This window comes from Pinus tabuliformis, chromosome 8 (genome assembly GCF_031772625.1).
Source record: "Pinus tabuliformis cultivar Carrire ecotype Pingquan chromosome 8, CPIR1, whole genome shotgun sequence".
NCBI classification, from domain to species: Eukaryota; Viridiplantae; Streptophyta; class Pinopsida; order Pinales; family Pinaceae; genus Pinus; species Pinus tabuliformis.
The window spans coordinates 288,621,766-288,643,572 of record NC_142294.1 but is presented as its reverse complement, the minus strand read 5'-3'; the positions used below and the strand labels follow the sequence as shown (position 1 = coordinate 288,643,572).

At 39.6% G+C, this 21,807-nt stretch overlaps 1 protein-coding gene across 2 annotated transcripts in view; it reads left to right on the top strand.

The window, feature by feature from the left end:
- The window catches only part of LOC149235257 (protein MULTIPLE CHLOROPLAST DIVISION SITE 1-like), a 67,900-nt gene extending 52,467 nt beyond the window's left edge, over positions 1-15,433 (top strand). The window contains exon 2 of one of the 2 annotated variants that reach the window (XM_089372056.1): positions 14,790-15,433. In XM_089372056.1, coding sequence (XP_089228182.1) covers positions 14,790-15,083 — 294 coding nt within the window. In that variant the 3' untranslated portion in view covers positions 15,084-15,433. Of the gene's footprint in view, positions 1-14,783 lie in introns of both variants that reach the window. The other variant, XM_089372055.1, reaches the window with a different exon arrangement.
- Positions 15,434-21,807: the final 6,374 nt, after the last annotated feature.

The following is a 21,807-nucleotide window of genomic DNA, read 5'->3' as shown; positions in this document are numbered from 1 at the left end:
ACAGGAGAAGAATCCATCCATGATCTCAGCATCAAAATCAAATCCACATGCATAAGAAAATGCAGGGTTCGGGAAAAGCCCAGCAGCATGAATGGGACGATGGAGTGTGTTGTTCCATCGCTCATCAATCACTCCCCATAGAAGGAATTGTTTCTGAAACCCATCATCTCCCTTATCATCATAGTAGGCCCGAATGGCTTCTTTGGCTCTGTCCATGGCTTCATACAAATAGCCCATTGCGGGCTTCTCACCATCAACCAATCGAAAAACCTTTACCAAAGGTTCAGTAACGGCGCACACCTCCTGCACTCCCGCCCAGAAGTCTTCCTGGTATGAATCTGCATACGGCCTTTCCTTCTGGTTTGCGGCTCATTGACAAAGCACGCCACTCCTCTGAAAGAAACATTCTCTTCACATCCCACATAGAATTCAAGAGGGATTGAAGAGATATGAAACTCGTGGCAAACCGTGTAATGGCGGGGCGCACCAACTCTTTGTTGTTGGTGAATCTTCTCATCAAGCTAAGCACAGATGTATGATTATATATAAATTTTGTGATGCTTTTTGATGAGTCAACAATATCTTTGACAAAGGGAATTTTCCCTATGTCCTCTAACATCAAATCAATACAATGGGCAGCACAAGGTGTCCAAAATAAAGTAGGATGCCTGTCCATAAGCATTCTACCAGCAGCAACATAATTTGCAGCATTGTCCGTTATGACTTGGACAACATGTTGTTCACCCACCTCCAAAATAAACACATCCAGCAAATCACATAAAATTCTTGCATCTTTGATTTGATGAGATGCATCAACAGATTTGATAAACATAGTCCCCTTGGGACAACTAACCAAGAAGTTTATAAGGGTTCTCCTCTTTTGGTCAGTCCAACCATCTGACATAACAGTGCATCCTGTTTGTGCCCATGATGCCCTAAAATCCTCCAATCTTTGGGTGCAGTCACGCTTTTCATTTTGAAGAATCCGGCCTCTGAAATCATGATAAGAAGGGATTTTGTATCTCGGGCCAACACTGGCAATAGCATCAACAGTAGGCTGGAAAAATGGATTATTCCTTACAACGCTGAAAGGAATATCACTCCAGAGGAGAAATTTTGCCATCAACCTGTCAGCTTGTTCTTTATCAGTTCTTTTTAGCATTGAATTGATAGATGGTTGTGAACCAGGTGTGGTTCGAGGAACAAAAAATGATGATGTAGCTACCAGATTGACTGATGCTGCAGTAGAACCAGTGCCACTTGGCCCACTTCCTTCAGCTGACCTTTTTAGTTGCCTTTTGAGTTCTTCTTTGGCCTCTCTAGTGTGCTCTAATTCTTCCAATGCTCTCATGGCTCTTTGGATAATTTCAGGATTTGTATTTATACAGGGCCCCACATCATGTCCAGGGATTTGTGCAAGGTGAAACTTCAACCTGTACACCCCCCCGTATATCTCCTTTCCACACAACTTGCAATTCAAGTTTTGTCTATCATTCAGAGCTTTAGGTTCACCATATTCCCAGAAAGGATCCAATTTCCTTGGCATGTTTGTTTTTGAACTTTGAATTTGCAAACCTATGGGAAAATAAGGATTAGGAAATAGGAATTTAGGAATACAATTTAGCATTTACAAAATTACAAGTTACAAATTTCCAGAATCCAAAGTTCCAAACCCAAGTTACCCAACCAAATGGCAAATGCCAAAAACAATGAAAAAACATAAACAATGTTTAAAAAAAATGAAAAAAAAAAAAATTGGTTCGCATAGTCATACCAAGTTACCCATCCCAAATCAATGAAAAAATACAAAAAATTCTTTAAACAATGAAAACAAAAGAAAAATGGTGCCCATATGAAGTTTCCCAACCAAAAACAATGAAAAACATAGAAAAACAATGTTTTTAAACAATGACAACAAAAAATTGTTAATCCACATACCGTTTCTATGGAGAAATCGGTGGTCTCCTCTTGAATTTGTCCTCTAAGCACTTAGATTTGGTCACAAACCCTCTTCAGCTGCTCTCCAACACCTCCTCCTCCTTCCGCGCGCGCCCACTGTCCAAATGACAAACAAAAAACCAAAAAACGCATTATAAATCGCGCTGCCCGGCAACCCCGCGATTTTTTCGAAAAAATCGCGATTTTTTGAAAAAACCGAGATTTTTTCGGAAAAAATCGGCAAAAAAAAGTTGCCGATTTTTTGGCATAAAAATCGCGATTTGATCACCATCCTGAAAAAGGCGCAATTTTTTCATTAAATTGCGATTTAATCACGCTTTTCACAACACTGGGAAAACTTAACGAGAAACAATAGTATGGTGGTGGTAGTCGAACCTGCGTTATGACTTGAGGACGTGGAGCAGTGGTGGTGTTTTCTTCCATGACAACGACTAATTCAGATGACGACTATGCTAAGTGGTCGGACGACGATGGTGCACCCGATTGAGCAGCGGTTGGAGAGGGCAGTTCGTCAACCCCAAAGTATTGGTTGAGGTTGAGACAGTTGTCGGACTTGGTATGTCGCTGTGGATGGGTTGGTCTGATGTCAACAAAGTTGGCACTGTGGCTGTAGTTGTGTTGCGACAGTGGTTTCGTTTGCGGTGGTGGCGAAGCTTTGGGTTAGATGCGCGTAGAGGGAAGATGACGATGTTGCAGGGCCGGTTCAGTGTTCGTTTTTTTTAATATATATATAAACGAACACAACACACACGCTTGCTATATAATTTTTTTTATTTTTTCTATTTGATTTTTTATATTTTTTTTTCCTTTTTTTTGTTTTTCCTAAAATATAGACTTGTTTTTTCTTGATATTGTTTTGTTTTTTGTTTTTCTCTTTTCTTTTTTCATCTTTTCATTTCCTTTTTTTTTTTTAGTTTTTTCTATAATATATGCACTTAAAAAAATGGGCAAAGGCCTGAAAACTGAGAAATGGAGAAACTCCAAACTCGAGCGAAACGCTTAAATTACACAACAACGATGTTGATGAAGTGTTGATGGCCAAGGGCCAAATCAGATTGGTTCTCTGCAGCAGTTAAGCGGCCAGAGGATCAAACAACTATGATACCAATGTAACGAACAAAGTTCGTATATGCAATGATGTAAGTTTCAAATACCTTGAAGACAAAGACATCCATTGTAGGACAAGTAATTGTGTATTGAATATTATAAAAGAATTGATATGAGATGATTACAATGAGGGTGAGAAACTCCTTATATGCTCTAGGCAAGTACCTCTTCACCAACAGTTATGCCCTTAGGGACATACCTTTTCATTCACTAGTTACTAATTAATCATTATTTATTATTATTATTGTTTTACATTATTGTATTTATTCATAACAAACCACAAGCCTCAAGTTCCAAACAAGCAACAATAATATGCCAAACAATTGTATATTGTCTCCTCAAACTTTGGACAACCACTATACGAGGAGCCTTGCATATATGAGGTTTTGGCTTAACAAAGTACTCAATAAAATAATAGTTGTTATGAAAATAATTTATAAAAAAATAGTAAAAGTAATGTAAACAATAAATAATCATAATTAATGATTAATTAACTAGTGATTAGTTAATGAAAAGGAATGTTCTAAACTTCAAAAAGACATGACCATTCAATGAAAGGGCACCTGCCTAGGTATATAAGTGGGCCATCATTTGTAACAATCACATCTCATATCAATTCTTATATACACTATTCAACATACATACTTGTAATCTTAATGGAAGTCTTCATCTTTGAAGTGCTGTGAACTTTTTGTTGCATATACGAACTTTGTTCGTAACATTGGTATCAGAGCTGTTCAATCCTCTGGCTGCTTAGCTGTTGCACAGAGTTAGTTTGATCTGGCCTTTGGCCATCAACTTTTTGTCAACTTTGTTGTCGTTGAGATCTTTCGCAATATAGTTTCTGGAGATTCTCCATTTTATTGTCAGACCTTTGGCCATTATTTAAAAAAGAGTGTTATAAAAAAAATCGAAATGAGAAAATTAAAAAATAAAATAAAAGAATATATATATATATATATATATATATATATATATATATATATATATATATATATATATATATATAAGGGTTAAGAAAAAAAGGAGGAGAATAGAAAAAAATGGAATAAATATATCTATATTTAAAAAAAAGCAAATAAAGAAAACAATTGAAAAAAAAGGAAAAAAAGAATATATATATATATATATATATATATATATATATATATATAACAAGTTTATAAAAACAATAGTAAAAAAGAAGAGTTAAAAAAATATAGAAAGAAAAAGAAAAAGAAAATATGAAATAAGTTTATAAAAACAATAGTAAAAAAAAAGAGTTAAAAAAATATAGAAAGAAAAAGAAAAAGAAAATATAAAAATACAAATAAAGAAAAAATAAAATAAAAATCAATAGAAGAGCCAGCCAACCAACCCTGACGTCCCGCGGTGCTGCCTGGAGACCACCATTCACAGTGCACTGCACAATAGGCGTCGACACGCCACACGACCACCGTTAGCCGCCCCTAGCTGACTTCGTACTCTGCAACCACTGCTCTGCTGTCGACATAGTAAAAAAAACATTCCATATCAACTTCTACCTTGTTGTTGTCCGCTCTTACCATTGCAACCGTCCAATCTTGCCATTGTCACTTGCAGCACTATCCAATTTCCGTAGGCCCACGCTGTGCTATTCCCCCTTCATTGCCTCTGCCTGCGTCCAATCCTGGTTTTCTCTGCAGCCATTTCCCTATGCTGACTCACTTCCGCCGACAAAATTCTGCTCCCCGAGAACTGTGTCCCCTGCAATCATCAATATCTCATTGGACCGTGAGACCTTGACCATCACGCCCTTGAACATGATTCAAAAAAATATTACCACAAAAAGCAGAAGAGGAACACCACCATGAATAAACCCCAAAGACTTATTTATTATTTCCAAAAAAATATTAGAGATCAACATAGCTTGACTTAGAGCTCGATTACAATTTTTTCATGATATCTGATGATACAATAAGCAAATAGCTTCATTATATATAGGAAAAATGAGAGCATGAGACCCCTCCAAGTGGAAAAACGGCTAGTTCCCTTGATCCATGGCTTGATCCTCTGCAAACAGTTTCGAATCCTTGATAACTGCTGCACAAATCTCCAGGAAAATTTGATTTCCTTGATGCATCTATTGGATGGACCAATCTTTGAATTCTGGATGGTTTTGGACCACTGGGAAATCTTCAAAAATATTTTTCTCGAAATCTTCTCATTCAAAATACCCACCTGGACCAAAAGTTCAATTTTCCCTTGAAATTATTTTTTTGGCCCAACGAATTTTTTGAGTGGAACTTTCTACCTTGGAAATGTGACCTTTCTCATATTTTTGACTTGATTCCTTTTGGGAAAGGTCCTCAATAATTTTTAATAATTTTTCCACTTGGAGAGAATTTAATTTTCTCTCATTTTAATTTTTTGACAAATTTCTAGCTAATTATTTTGTACATTTTTTGCTAGAAAATAAAATAAATGACTCAAGAGGGGTTTTACATATATTTTCCACCCTCAAAGTGTGTCTAGATAGAAAGTTTAGGAGTTGAGGTGTAAAATCAAGTACTCATACCCCCTATAACTTCTATAGACAACACTTTTTACATCAAATATTACATAGACATCCCATATAGAAGGGGAAATTTTACAATTAAAACATGACCTCTAGACACAACCAAATTCTGCGACACTTGATAGATGATCTAGTATGATAATTTACATAGACTCGATAACACTAGGACTCGCCTAAGACCTTACCATCGAGCCCCACTCTAGCTTTGGGGTATGTGTGGGAGAAAACTCTACCAATTATAAGCATCAAAAAACACAAATAATTAGTGGAGGAAAAAAAACTCCCTAGAGTGAAACTCTTTGCTAAGAATCATAGGCTTACCTAGATGTTTTACATGGCTTAATAGACATACTAGAATCATTTTTACAATAAAGGCCCATAGCACTGCAAAATTTGGAACTACAATGACAATCTCGAAGCTGCATGATGATGATGAATCTGAAAAAATTTCATCTATTCTAACCTGAACTCTGCATCTTGGGGGAGTTGACATGTGTGGTCAACACGACCTCTTTGAAGGATTTTGGCCTAGCTAAAATACTCTTGTATACTTGTGGAGATGTGATCTATTGTGGAGATTTTGCTTTCGAAAAACTCTTTCTTGTTGTGAATACATCATTTTGGGATAAGAGAGGATTGGTTAATACATTTCTTGTAAGTATTCTACATGTTGATTATCTTTTTATGGCTATTGCTGTTAGTTTTGTTGAATATTTTTCTATTAATTCTTGCAAAGTATTTTTTTCCCCAGGAAAAAATCGTAATCTTTCATTATATGTTGAAAAATTACATACAGTATGTGCTTGTTAGCATATGCGTTCATGTCAGTTTGTAATATGTACAGAATATCTACAATTCCATTCCTATGAATCGCTGTATCAAAAATAAAAAAATCATCACGCAGGATGATGCTATAAGGAGTTCAAAACACATATACACCTCGCAGGGTGATGTGCATAAATAAAAGAAAAAAACTAGATATCTACATCATCATATATAGCCGGTGATCTACAAAATAATTTAGGTGCCATCCACCTGATAAGTCCAATCTATATAAGGTTTGTGATAATACTGGTATTGTGAAGTACCCCTCTGTTCATGGATTATCCATTGTCCTCTTGGCAGGTGCGTGGCCTCCTTGGATAGGCCGTCGGCACGATTGTTATGCTCCCTATAAATATGACGAACAAGTATGGAATTAAATAGAGATTTTAAATGCATCACTTTGTCCAGAATGTTGATAAGTGTGTGTGCGTGGCATCTAGAGTTATTGTTGATCCAATTTATAATGATATTTGAGTCACCAAAGATCTGAATATCTCTGCATTCATGATTTAGAGCAAAATGTAAAAGATGTCGAAGAGTGATTAATTCTGCGAAATTGTTTGTTCCTCCACCCAAACCCATTTTGACTCTATAGTAATGTTGATCAGAAAGGTATAAAAGGAAGCCCCCCCCCCCGCATCCTTGTTGTTGGGCTGCCCCATCAAAAAAAGCCCACAGTGTGGAGTGGTCAACTGGTTTGGGAACAGTTGGTCTGCGGGGTCGAGGCGGAGAGTATTCAGGTAGCTCAAAGAAGGCTGCTACGATTTTGGCAGTTATGCTCTGCCATCTGATGATGCTGTCCTCGAAGGTCAATTTATTTCTGGCCAACCATATAGCCCAGCAAATAATCAGGGGGAGGCATGGTAGATTTGTCCTAGAGTGTGCACTGTTCCAGGCTTCCCATGCAACTGTTATACTGTCTCCTTTCCATTCTCCCGTGAATCGGATCTCAGCAGCAACAGATCTCCATATCTGTTTTGTGGTATTGCAGGTGAGGAACAAGTGCTCGGTCGTTTCAGAGCTCTGTTTACAAAGGATGCACCAATGAGGACCATACATAGATTTGTGAGAGAGTGTGTCCCCTGTTGGTACTTTGTTTCAAAGGATGCACCAGAAGAAAAGTCTGGTGCGGGGAGGAGATTTTAACTTCCATATGTTCTGCCACCAAGATTGTATGTTATCAGGTTGTTTATCTTGTAGCAGACACAGGTAGCCTTCCTTTGGAGTGTAGATTCCAGATTCTGCCATGCACCATATGAGCTCATCTGGCCCCTCTTTGATACGGATGTGTGACTCACGCAAAGCATTTGTGTACTCATTCCAGATATGGTGCCATTGAGGAGGTAGATTTAGCTGAGTGGCAGATTTCCATGCTTGAGTAAAAACAGAGGTAGTCTCTTGATCCGCAACATGAGCAATTACCTTGATGTCTTGTTGATTTAGAAGAAGGGTGAGCTCTCTTGGAAGGAGACATCGACCCCCTCCCCTAGTCCAAGGGTCCAGACCAATGCGAGCACTTGTACCTGCATTTATCCTCTAGGCCAGGTGGCTTCGAATAAGAGGGAGCGAGAATAGAAGAGATTTCCAAACCGAGGATATGCCTGTCTTATTCCAACGTGGCATCCTTATCCAGTCCATAATTTGGAGAGGCCAGATATATTTATGGTATGAGATGGATGTCCATAGGTTATGCTTGGTGAGGAGAGTCCATCCCATTTTTGCAGCCAAAGCTTGTGCAAATGAGGTTAGATCTTTGAGGCCCCATCCACCCCATTTTTTGGGCAACGCAATCTTGTTCCAACTTATCCAAGCAAAGACTCTTTTGTCCTGGCTTCCATTCCATAGAAATCTGCAACAAATCTATTTGAGCCGGGCCAGGATACTTCTAGGAATCCATGCTAATGCCATCCAGAAGACTGGAGTGGCTTCTAAAACAGATTTGATCAGCACCAGCCTGCCTGCTCTGGATAGGAAATAGTGGCACTAGTGAGAGATTCTTTTCTCTAATTTGGTGACCAACCAAGTCCAATCAGCTATCTTTTGACTCATGGGCTTGATCCAGAACCCTAAGTATTTGAAACCCTGATCAAGAGGTCGAGGGCAATAAGCAAAGTGCAGCGAGGCGAAGGTGGATTCTTGAGCAGAAGTATGGGCCATCGTGATGGTGGATTTAGCATGATTTGCTTGCATACCAGTGGTCCGGGAGAAAATGTCAAGGATCTTGTCAAGGGCGTTCGAATCATGAATGCTGCCATCCAGGAAAATAAGGACATCGTCTACGAACAGGAGATGAGTGAGGTAGCATTGATCATTGATTTTCAATCCAAATAATCTGCCGCTTTGCTTTTCATGGTAGATTAGCCTACTTAGACATTCCATGACAATCACGAAGAGGAGAGGGGAAAGTGGGCATCCTTGCCTGAGTCCTCTTTCAGCATGGAAGAAAGGAGAGGCAAAACCACTGATGAGGAGACTAGAAGTGGGCGTAGTAATGCAGGCCATGATCCATGTGGTAAAGAGATGCGGAAAGCCCAAGTGGATAAGCATCATTTTAATGTAAAGCCAGCTTACCCGGTCAAAAGCTTTAGCCAGATCTATCTTGAGGATGATCCCCTTGAGTCTTCTGGATTGAATAGAATGAATGGCTTCTTGTGCAGTACTGATGGCTTCGTGGATCTATCGATCTTCCAGGAAGGCAAACTGTTCAGGGAGGATATGCTGAGACAGGATGGGCCTAATACGATTTGTAATGATTTTGGATATGATCTTGTAGAGACAGTTGCAAAGGGAGATAGGCCGGAAATCATTGAAGGATGCCGGGGAATCGGATTTGGGAATGAGGGCAATAAAAGTAGTATTGATAGCGCTGTACATTTTGCCAGAAGACCGGCATTCCTCCACAACTTGGAGAAGGTCCTGGGCCAGAAGATCATAGAAGGCCAGGTAAAACTCAATCGTCCACCCGTCTAGACTCGGACTTTTATCTTTTTTGAACCATTTTAAGGTCCCTTCAAGTTCCTCCAGAGTGACCGGGGCATTGAGTTCAATTGTTGCCTGCTCCCCCACATATCTAGGAAAATGGCCTGCCACTTGTATGATATCAGTCAGATTGGCTTCTTGAGGGGATCTGAACAGATTTTGAAAGTGAGTGGTACCCAACATAGATATTTTTTTGAAAGTATCAGCCATCTCTCCATTCGGAAGGGGCATTTTCCAAATGGTATTGGCTATCTTCCTTCCTTTTGCATAATTGTGATAGAACTTTGTGTTTTCATCTCCTGCCTGTAACCATATTGCCCTACTCTTCAGTCTCCATGTTTCTTCTCTTTCCTTTAGTATCTTGTCTCTCTGTTTTTTGAGCTCAATCATCTTTGCTTTCTCTTCAGCTGAGGCAAAACCTTTGTTTCTGTCATCTAATAGATTGTTCAACTCAGCTTCAATAGTTGTAATGGTCTGATCATCCTTCGCTTTTTTCTCCTTTGCCCATTCTATGGATAAATGTTTAAGCTAAAGATAGGTTGTGACAGAAACCTTCAGTCGCGGATCTGTGACCAGAGATGGGGTGAGATGTCCAATAGTCTTTGACCAGCTTTGTATATCCCTCATCTTGGAGCCAGACATGGTTAAATTTGAAAGGGGCCTTTGGCTTGGCATCAGGTCCAAGAATTTCCAAGTAGATGGGTGAGTGGTCAGATATGCCCCCAGACCCAATCCACTGTCTATATCTAGAAAAATGTTGAAGCAAAGGAACTTTAATCAGAAAACGATCAAGTCTTCTAGCCAGAGCTGCCTCCCCAACTCTTCTGTTTCTCCAAGTGGGCAAAGGCTTGATCATGGGGACATTAGTGAGATCATGCTGGTCTAGGATATCCTTGAAGAAATTAGTCAAGGGGTCAATTTGGGCTTGTGATCCCCAGGATTCCCCAAAACCTAGTGAAAAGTTTAGGTCGCCCCCAATGATCACCTGATCCACTGATGTGATATTGGTATGAAGGAAGTGCTGCCAAAATTCCTCTCTCCGATGACAGGGGCCATATACATTGATGAATCTGATGGACAAGCCGAGCTCGGCCGAGAATAGATCTAGTCCAATAAATCCTGTGCCTCCCCAAGTGGCATATACATTAATGGTGCGTGGATTATATCCTATGGATAATCCCCCTGATCTACCCATAGCATACAGAGAATGAAAATGCCAACCAGGGTTAATGGAGGAAAGGGTTTGATCGATGGATTCAGCAGTGCCCAGGGTTTCCTGCAACATTATAATATCAACGGGCTCACTTTCAGATAACCTCCTCAGGGCTAGTTTTTTGGAGGTCTTATCCATACCTTTGCAATTATAGGAGAGGCATTTCATGGAGGAACCCTCCCAGGGGTATTCAATGCTCTAAGAACCCCTTCCATAGTGGATTGTTTACTAGAGACTACTTTAGCCTTGGCCTTCTGGATAGCTTTGGGTAGATTAGATTTGTGACCCCGGGATGATTGAGTGGATGGTCCAAGGAAGGTGAGACCTAGCCCAGTCTGGATGCAAGGATCCGGAATGAGCCGAGAGCGAAGGTTGTATGAGTGGGGCAGAGCAGGATGGATAATGGCCGAGACCCTGGGTGAGGGTGGAGGGGAGGGCAGGATAGGGGCGGTGGAGGTGATGATGGGCGGGGGTAAGGAGATTTCACAAGTAATGGCAGGTGGCTTAATCAATTTTGAAGTAGATTCAAATGATGCACAGACAACATAAGACATAGAAGTAAAGTGAGAGGAAAGGGGAGGAGAGAGAGCTGTACCCGCTTTTCTTTCCGCGGCAGCAGCGGCTCTAGCTCGAGTCAGTGGGGGCGAGGGCGCTCTGTAATGCTCCTCCGCGGCCTTTGAGGATTCGCCATGTTTTTGTTCTTTAAGGACCGATGCCGGGGTGCTGATCTGACTTGCAATAGCTTTCCCTTTTTGTGGTGCTGGTGATTCGAGGGGTTCTGTTGATTTCGTGAGCATAGGGCATTCCTTGAATACATGCCCTACCTTGTGGCACCTCCTACATTGAAAAGGAACCCCCTCGTAATCCAAAATCTGGACTCTGGTATAATGCCTCCATTTGAGAGTAATCTTCTCTTGTAGTCACTCCGTAGCGTCCAAATGCACCAGGATTCTTGCTAGCGCTCGATTCTTTGTCTGCGCATAGGTCTTGTCGTAATCCAGATAAGTGCCGAGGGCATTCCCGATCCTAATAAACATCGCTTCAGACCAATATTGAAGGGGCAGTCCCGGTAAGCACACCCATATGGGTCCTGCACCTATTTGTTCCCACCCTGGATCGAATAATGGCGACTAGCGCTTGAGAAGGATCGATGCCATCTCAATATGCCAATATTTCGCGAGCACCAATTCTGTGTAGTCCGCCTTGGAGAAGTGCAGTGCAAACCATCCCCTTGCAAGACCTTGAACTTCTGGTAACTCTTGTAGCGTGCCTCCCCAAATTTCTTTTACCCAACTGGTTAACCTAGCCACAGAGTATGCCCTTCCTCTAACATGCCCAACGAGAACTGTATTGGCCTTGTCTACTACCTCGCCCATTGGAATGTCTTCGCCAAAAGTAATAGTGAGGTCCTTCGTAGTGGCCTTTATGCACTTGACTTTCCTTTTTCCCGTTCTCGGCGCCGACGGGTGTTCTTTCAGAGGATCTGATCCTTCGACCGCCTGAGGGATCAATGTTTTGACCTTAATAACCGGAGAGTTGAAACATCCCGAGGGAAGGGAATTAGGGTTTGATGAAGAATGAGGGTTTGAACAGGGAGGGGGCGAGGGGTTGTAGGATGGGAGCGGATCAAAAGCGGGTGATGGAGGCGCAACGGTAGTGAGTAAATTGAGAGTTCCGGGAGAAAGCGGAGGGCAATCAAGGCCCGATGATTCCAGGGAGAGCGAACCGAAGCGCAGCGGTGATGAGGAATATCCAGGCAACGAGACGATCAGTGAAGAACCTAGATATGAATGCCTATTCTTTGCAGAGCAGTCTAGATTAGGGTTAGGACTATGGCTGCCAAAGATAGTCTGTCCCTCATACGGGTCTTGGGTATAATCTACCGCCTCCTCCTCGATATCCATTCTGTCCATAGTCGGAAACTGCCACCGAGACCGCTGGAGGAAATAGTTGACCGCGAGCGCAAGGACCAGATGTTGATAGGTCAGGAAAGTTAGTAACAACTACGACAAAAATCAAGCTTTACTGCGGTAAAAAAGTGTTAGACTGTCTCCTGTGCAGGTGCGGTGATGCGCGCGCGCCACCTGTCCGCCTGCGGCCACGTTAGAGCTCGTCCCTCATGTTCGACATGTCCAATGTTCTTGCAAAGTATTGTATGCATTACCCTTTAAGATTTGCGTGACAATCCCTTGAGTGATCCTTCTTTTTAAGCTCTTGTCAATGATTTTGTTCCCTCGTAAAATGATAGCTAGGGTTTGAAAAGTAGGGTTTTTCATTATCCCTTACTCCATTCTAAGGTTTGATTTTTCATAAGTAGATCTCCCTCTAGACTCCATCACCCAAGAATAAGCACTGACCTTTCCACATAGGTGATCACACTGTAAAATTTTCCCAAAACCTAAATTTTTCTCTCCTTTAAAGTTTTGGCCCTTCAAGGCAAGCCGCTAGGCTAGGCTTAGGGCCAAATTCAATTAGGTAAGTGCATTTTGCCTTTGTAAGGGTTCTACATGTGGTTCGTAACTCATTTCCTCAAAGTCACACCTTTTCCAGGGTGAATTCTTCCTTTTTAGGGTTGACATCACAAGCCCTAAGCAATTTTTCCCTAGGGTAAATCCTAATCTAGCCGTAGGCCTCAACTTGGGACTTATTAAAGGCTTGTTGTTGCAAGCATTGACTATATTCATCTTGTCAAGCCTTTTCTTGGCCTTGTCTACCTTGTTAAGCTTGTTACCATTCTTATTCACTAAACCCTACATCACTTGTGCCCTAGATAGGATTTTGTAGGGCACATTTTGCCTTGCTCATGCTAGTTTGAGTCTTGTCCTTGAGCGTCTTTCATTAGCCTATCCTTGTCACCTCCTAGCCTTAAACTTAGAATATCCCTTAGGTGACTATACATAGGGAAGCCCCCCTTGTGGTGAAAATCCATAAAGAGCAGGAGGTGGTGGCTGTGGTGACATTGGGATAGTGTTGTCACTTGGTCTAGTCCTTCTATTGTGAGGCCTCTCACAAGGCCTGCTAGATTTTGAGGCAACACGGCCCACTATGTCTGAGCATCATTTCAAGGGTAGACAAATACTCTATTCTTTAACCTATTCATATTGAGGCCAATGTTACATTTCTCTTCTAAGTCTGATAGACTGTCAAGTTTGACTATCCTTTTTGAGAAAACTAAGTTGAATCAGCTCCTTTGAGTCTGACTTAGACCCAAGTATACTTCTGACTTTAGCTCATGAGCATGGCAAAATTGACTTGGTGAGGTTGACTCGCAAGTTATATTTGGTTATCTCTCTATAAAATACATGGGAAAAACAATAAAACACTCATTTTACTTGCTTTTCTGATCAAATATCTCAGCAAACAAACAGACCTGTCAACTTTTCTGCCATCCATGGAGTTTTATATTATGCAGTACCATCTATGTACTATGAAACAAGTTATTGGGTAGAATTTGGATTAGAAGGACATTGTAAACTTTCATATTAATGAAAAATGTATTTTTCGTACAAGTTAGTCAACTCCTGATTTTTTTCCCATTTAAATTTCCAAGTCAACTCCTGATTCTTTTCCCAAGTCCAAGACAACTCATACACTTCTTTCTTATAGAGTAATTCTGCCATCCGACTCTGGTAAAATTGATTGAGACATGAGATAGAATCCCTTTATAAAGAATGCTCCTATAGACAAAGTCATATCCATTTATATTTTCTTAAAATGGGGAAGGAGATTTTTGCTGCCTTTTACTAGAAGGAACAGCCCAAACTACCTTTAACAGCCATGTATGATGTGCTCAGAAGACATGTTGGCTGGAGTTTCATGTTATGACTTTTTATATTGAGTTCATATTGGCAAAAGAAGGGCCAGGGAAAAAATACTGTTTTTTATTGTTTTTTTTGAAAACCAGACAATAAGGTTTTGATGGACAATAGTCAAGTATTTGGCTTGTACCAAATTACCTAATGTAAATTTTCCATCATACAAGAAATTGCAAGGACCAATTGGAAGGCAACACAGATTCTTGGACTTTTTATAACTTTGAGTAGTGAACATTATTGATCTTAGAATGTTTAATATTAAATGTAGACTGACTTGACAAGTATTAGTGGAAATATGTTTCAGGTTTCTTATTCGTAACTACCATTAACACTTTGTTATTTCTGTCAGGAACAGAAATTTAATGCTATGGCTGAACATGCTGGTTTCAGTGGAAACCCAAACAATCCCTCTGTCTCTTCGGAGAAAACAAGTGGCTACCCTGGTGACAAGGTTTATCATGGAGATAATAGGATTGAAAATTCAAATGGAGAATTAAATGGATTTCAAACTCCCGAGGAAAAGACAGTTCAGGATCCTCACTTACAATCCTCGTCTCATACTGCGAAGATATTGGATGATTCAGATAGTCACAGGCTATCCAAAATTCCGGTTCAGGAAGTTCACCCCAACGAGTTGCTTAACAATTGAGTTTATATACTTTGAAGTATCATTTTCATGCTGCAGATGTAATCATGCAACAAAGTAGTCTTCTTTTATTCTGATCAACCCTTAGTGTGGTACAGATCAGAATATTACACGTTCAAGTCATCCAACCTCATTTCTAAATATGTGTAAAGCATAACTGGTTTCGCTAGCTGAAATCTCTGTACATTTTATCGTAGTATATTTTTTAGGAGTGAGTTCATGGTTGCTGGATGGTGTGCACAAATTTTCAGGCTGTGGGCATTCTCTATATTCGGTATTTGTCATTGTATGCTTTCAACCTTGACTATGAATCAATGAAATTACTCCAAACCATTCGACTTTATTTTATTCAATCACTGAACCATTTTTCTCTTGGATATTGACCGACATTTGGAGGACTACCGCTTTGTTAATTCTATGGATCTCTGCTTCACAATTTTTACACACTTTATATTGCACTGGCTTCTACACATTTTTAATCTCAGCAACGATCAATAGTTGTCTTTCTATTCTTATGCAGAGAAAATTCAATTTCGCTGTCGCGTTGTGGATAATTTATTGGTATTTTTGATTTCTCATTCCTATCGGTGTTGAAACTTGAACCTAGCTCTTTCAGTGTGAAGATCCTCAGCTGCAAGTGTAGTCTGAGCTGTAAGAGCAATCAAGGCTACAAGCTTGGCAAGTGCTCAAATTTATCGGGATATGCTAGTCCTCTGGGGTCTCCTGAAGGGATCGGATGGGTAGTGGGATTGATTTCTAATTCGCATTATAAAATTCAAGAACTTGTGGTCTTCCGCATTTTATGAAAGTGGTTGAAGCTCAACCTTGAATTTTTGAAGCTGGTGTTGAACCCCAAATAAGACTATGCACGGAACTAAAGGGAAATTTAACTAAAAAGAGTGCCAAATCCACTTTAAATAGTTGAGGGAGAATGCTATAGCTATTTTTTATTTACATAGTATATTCTTATGGAAGGAAGCTAAAAGGGAAATATTGAAAACAATATTGAAAATGTTTGGTTTTTGAGACTACTAGATAGTTTTCCTTGTTAATAAAAAACGTTTACAAAATATTATAGTGGTGATGATGGGTTTTATTTTCTTGGTATTTGCTGTGTTAGTGTGAATGGTGTCTTGTTTGACACCATTCACTTGCAATACTCTGTTAGGCAAGAATACCTACTTGCCCCATAGTTAGTTGCTAGGTGCTATTAGAGTGAAAGGGAAAATTAGAGGCATATCCTTGCTTGGTGGTAACTAATTCTTAATGTCCACCTTGCAGAGGATTTGGTCTTAACCCTTCAATTGGCTCAACAAATGATGGAGGGTATTCGCTATTAGTGTTATCAAAACTAGTCTGGTCCTTGAACTAGTCGACCCCAACAATGTGAACCAAATTAGAATTGTTGCCTCAAAATCTAATAGGTCTTGTGAGTGGAGCTCATAAGACAAAAGCTAGACCAAGTAACAACACTATGAGGTGTGGCCCACTATCACCATAGCCACCACCTCCTGCTCTTTAGTGGATTCTCACACAGGGAGGCTTCCCTATTTAGCTCACCTAATGGATATTCAAGTATAAGGCTTGGAGGTGATGAGGACAGGCTTAGGATAGGTACTCAACTTAAGGACAAGGCTCAAACTAGCTTAGATAAGGCAAAGCATGCCCTCCAAAAGGCCTATCTAGGTCACAAGTGACTAGGGTTTATGAATAAGCAAGGTTAATAGGCTTACCTAGGTGCACAAAGCCAAGAAAATGCTTGAATAGATGAATATGATCAATTTTAGGGACAACAAGCCCCAAGTTGAACTCTAGGGCTAGATTAGGGTTTGCCTAGGGCTTATGATGTCAACCCTAAAATGGAAGAATTAGCCACAGGAAAAAGATGATTTTAAGGCAATGTGTTACCAACCACATATAAAACCCTTTCACAAGCCAACACATGCACCCTAGTTGAAATTTAGCCCTAACCCTAGCCTAGCAACTTGCCTTAAAGGGTTGAAAATATAGAGAGAGTGATTTATGCAGTGGAAAAATTTATGGTGTGATCACCTATGCGAAAAAAGCCAGTGCCTGATCTTGGGTGATGGAGTCTAGAGGGAGATCTACTTATGAAAAATGAAACCCTAGAAAATGCATGAACCAATCCTTTATTGTTCCAAAATGACATCTCCAAAGCAATAGAAAGTCTCCATAAGCAAACACTCCACAAATGATCACATCTCCACAAGAAACAAGTCTATTTCAGCTAGGCCAAAATCCTCTAAGAGAGCTTGAATTGATCCACAAGTGATGATGAGAATATAAATGCGGTGACCTTTGTTTATATGAGCTCTACCTCTACTAGTTTATGACTAATGAAGCCCCTAAATCAAGTTTAACATAAGAAAACCTTGGGCTACAAGCCAACCTATTAGCTAAGTGACAAAATAATCAATAAATACCCACATGTATGACATCATACCCTTTTTAGGTTCCAAATGCCATATCAAGGTGTGATGAGATGTGAAAAAGTTTCAAAGTGCTTGGATCATCCAAAATTTAAGGAATTGCCCTCAAATCATCCTCTGGGGCACTAAGTCTAGTTGCGGTGCCATCACGTGGTTTCCATGGGTCTCTAACTGTCAAAATACGACCTCCTTTGTCCAGTGTTAGGGTTTCTCCACATGTAACAAGCCCTCCCAAGTCTCTCAATGGGAGGCCATCCTCATTTGGGCTCTGAGTCAAGTCCTGCCCATAAGGTTGTGTTAAGGCTAGCTTGGGCATATGTTGGGTCTAGTGGTGTCATCGTGAAGAAATTCTCTATGTTGGGTCAAAGAAGATCAATGTCCTGGGTCTTGAAGGTGCTATGGGACATGTAGCATCCACTCATGCTGTCTGGAGGCACAAATCTCTCAACGCTGCATCTTCTAAGCCATATATCTCTTTGAAGGGCTTGGGTACCTATAGAGAGAGTGCCCTCAAGGCCTAGGCTGCAATGGACCATGTGACAAAACAACATGAACTCAAGTGAAGGCAACCATTCATCACAAACCAAGATCACATATGCATATAAGTGGACCAAACTTGAATATTAAGGGCATGCTAATACTTCAAACAAGGATCACCTTCCGATATCTAACTAGACCAAGTCTTGTAAAGTTGTTCCCTACCTTGATAGAGGTGGCTAATGATAAACCCTATTAGGTGCTTCCAACCCTCAAGGGGAAGTGACATTTCCAAGGTCAACCCCTCAATCAATAGGTGCTAGTGTAAATATGTGATAATGAAGGGGAAATGGTTTTACAACCAAGTGCCATGGGCAAGGGGACTAGCTGATGGGGTGTCCACATCCTAAGTGTATAAGATAATATAAGATAATTTTGTTATTGTCCAATGAATGACCACAAAAGTAGGTTGATGGCACTAGAGGATAGATCCAGTAAGAGTACAATGTGCGAGTGCAAATGCTACTCCTAGAAAAGCTAAATCTAATACAAAATATATCTATATATGTATGTAAAATGAGGTAATGAAAAATGCAAACAATAGGACATCTACATGAACAAGAACATGTATAGAACTGTAGCAACGAACTAGTAAAGAGCGCATGGAGAGAGAGAGCTGAACATGAGGTCCATGATGTCAAGAATGCCTGAGTCTGATAACCGACGAGGAGGAGAACAAGAGGGGCATTGGTTCACTGTTTGAGTCCACTAGAGCTATTCGGGAGTTTGGATGCATGATCCTAGGGGGAAGGAAGGAGTGAGGGAACTCTTAACATCTGAGGCCAAAAAAAATAAAATTTAGAGGGAGCAATTGTGGAGTCATGAGTTACCCTGCTCGACCTACTTTTTCTATCCGTCTTGTTCGACTTTTACTTCTTCTGGATAATACATTGTATTATTGCATATACTGTTAGAACTTGCTCTTTATGATGTAGCATTTTTATTACCCCTTAAGATGAGACAATTCATCACTCATAAGGGTTGGAACATACAAGGGTTCCTTTTGATGTACTATGAAGGAGCAACATGTGCTGAGGAACTAGGTGATTGTTATATGAAGAGGGTAGAGCTCATGCTATACTTTTTTCCACGCACTAATTTATGCCCTGACCATCTTTTGTAGTTTGATTTTCTTTTCTTTTATTGCAGACATGATATGCTTTTCACTCTTTAACTACGTCAACCTCTCGAACAATAATTTTCTGGCCCTACTCAAGTAATGTGGACATGTGGGTGCCAAATCTCAAAGAATCAATGGCAAGTTACACCCAGAGAATGGAGGTGCTATACAAGGGTTGTAATGTGTGATGGAAAGTGTAAGGTATGGTATAGGGGATAATGAACACACAATATCAATTTGGGTTTTCCAGTTAGTGCCCCTCCTATAACCCTAAGGCTTCAAGGGAGGTCCCACTAGACTAGGGATAAAGATTAACCCCCTTTGTAAAGTGAGAGAATAGATTTACGGTCAAGATTGGCCAATTTTCTAGATCACCCCTTTATCCATACTAAATGCTCAAAGCAAATAAGCATAAGCACCTGATTGCAAAAATTATCGAAGTACCTTTTGAATAGTAGCTCGCCATTATCCAAATCTAAATGTTGGATGTTGAGAGGCACATGGTTGATGCAAATGGTGGAGGCACATGACATATCATCATCAAATAGTGTATGTTAGAGGCTGTTGGCTGTGAAATGTAGGAGAAAAAATTTCTCCCATGGGGTAACCCATTTTGGTGGGTAACAGGAACTAAAAACAACTAGACTAAAAAACTGTTAGCCAAAAAATTATAAAATCTTCAAATTCTGAAAAAACATATATATTCATATGCATCCATATGAATCCAAACCATTATATACAAATATACAAATTTTCTCATGTATATATCAAGTAAGGGTGCATATTGTTGAAAATGTAACTATCGTCGATCTTCATAATTGCTATTGTACTTTATCATTATGTATTTATTGTAAAATTGAAAAAGAAGAAAAATAAAATTATTTTGAAGCATGGGTTTCATGCTCATTTTATTTATTTGTTAGGTCAAAGCCTCCATTGTAGGCTTCAAGGGTTTTTCTTGAATCATAAGAATCATTGTCACATTTATTAGACCTTTCTTGGGCTTTTGTATCATGTAAAGAAAATTATTTTTGAGTCAAAATAGTTATCTTTCATCTCCTCACCAAGTTGACCCTACCTTGATGAAGTTGGATTAGTTTGGGGCTATTTGACCTCGTGGAAGCAGTGTAAAGAGAAGCAGAGCTCAACCTATTTGGCATCTATCCATCAACAAGTTCGATCTGAAGTGAAGGAAGAGAAAAAGGAGAAGGAAGTCAAGGAGAAAGGTCAAATAAAAGGAAGGACAAAATTGAAGTTTTTGGGCATCATCTCTTTAATGTGCGAGATCTTTAGGGTTTTTGGGCTAGTTGCAGGGGCCAAAATTTCTGTAGTATCTGCAGGTCTGGAATTCTGAGTTGCATGGAGCCAAAGTTGTGGTTTGAAGCAATTTTGAAGGAGTTAATTTTGGCATGATTTTGTCCACGTGAAAGGAGGGTTGACTTGGTGATTGAAGGAGGTATTTGTCTTGGTCAAAAGGTCTTGGATTGTCTCATTGTGACTTGATTTGATTATAGTAGAAGAGTTTGACTGTGTTTTCCCCTAGAAAGGAGTTTTTCCTTGGCTGTGTCTACATCTTGTGTCTCTTTTGATCTTCATACATTTTTGATTTGATCACTGCTTGATGAAAGATAACATAACAAAGAAGTAAAGAAGCCAACACATATCACAAGTAATTATCAAGAAAAGAGGAATCAAAACCTAAATAACTACATGCATTGATTTCTCAACACATATAACCAAAATAACACTATGTGCAATGCATATTTTAATCAAAGAATATTAACAAAGAGTGTCTAAAAGAGAAGAGAAAAGAGAGACAAGCAAGAGTAAATGGAGATGTATTATGTCCATGTATGTCATAAATTACATAAGATGGAATCTCATATATATATATATATATATATATATATCTTGGTAGGAATTGTGTAAGATACCTTTCTTAAAAGTACCTTAAATTTACTAATAAATTTCTAAGTTGTGTTGAAGCTTTGAGTGAAAGGTTTCATCAAACAATTTGTAGATATACTACCACAGGTGTATTTCCTTCGTTCTTGTTACAAAAAAACATATAATGCCGAGATAAATGCTTATGAGAATTCTTTAACACATTAACTTGACATTTATTTTAAGCTCAACAAGTATTGATAATATTAACAACCATAATGGCAACCACATAATACCATTTCTAATTGAAACATAAAAAAAAATACACAATAGTCTTTTAAGAGCACATAGCCATTTCACAAACTTAAACAATGTAGGAATAAAAAAAACACAGTGGACATAGGAAATCGATATTTACACAATCAAAGGGCTATTCAAGGCAAAGTTTGCTCCAACTATAAATCTTAGTGGCCCAAGCAAGCTACAACTAGGAGCTTGACCCCTTATCTATTTCAAACGCAACCTCTCATGTATATGCTCAGTCAACAAGGTATAGCACAACCCTTTCCCATAAATAAACTCAGCCAACAAAAGGGTGAATGCTTAGCCAACCAGAGAAAAAAACTTAGCCTTAAATGAAGGTAACTCGTGTAACAGATAAGGGAGAATCCATCGCTTTGAACTAAACTTGTCCAACAATTAAATAAACCACAAATGATTGATGACTTTGCCCCCT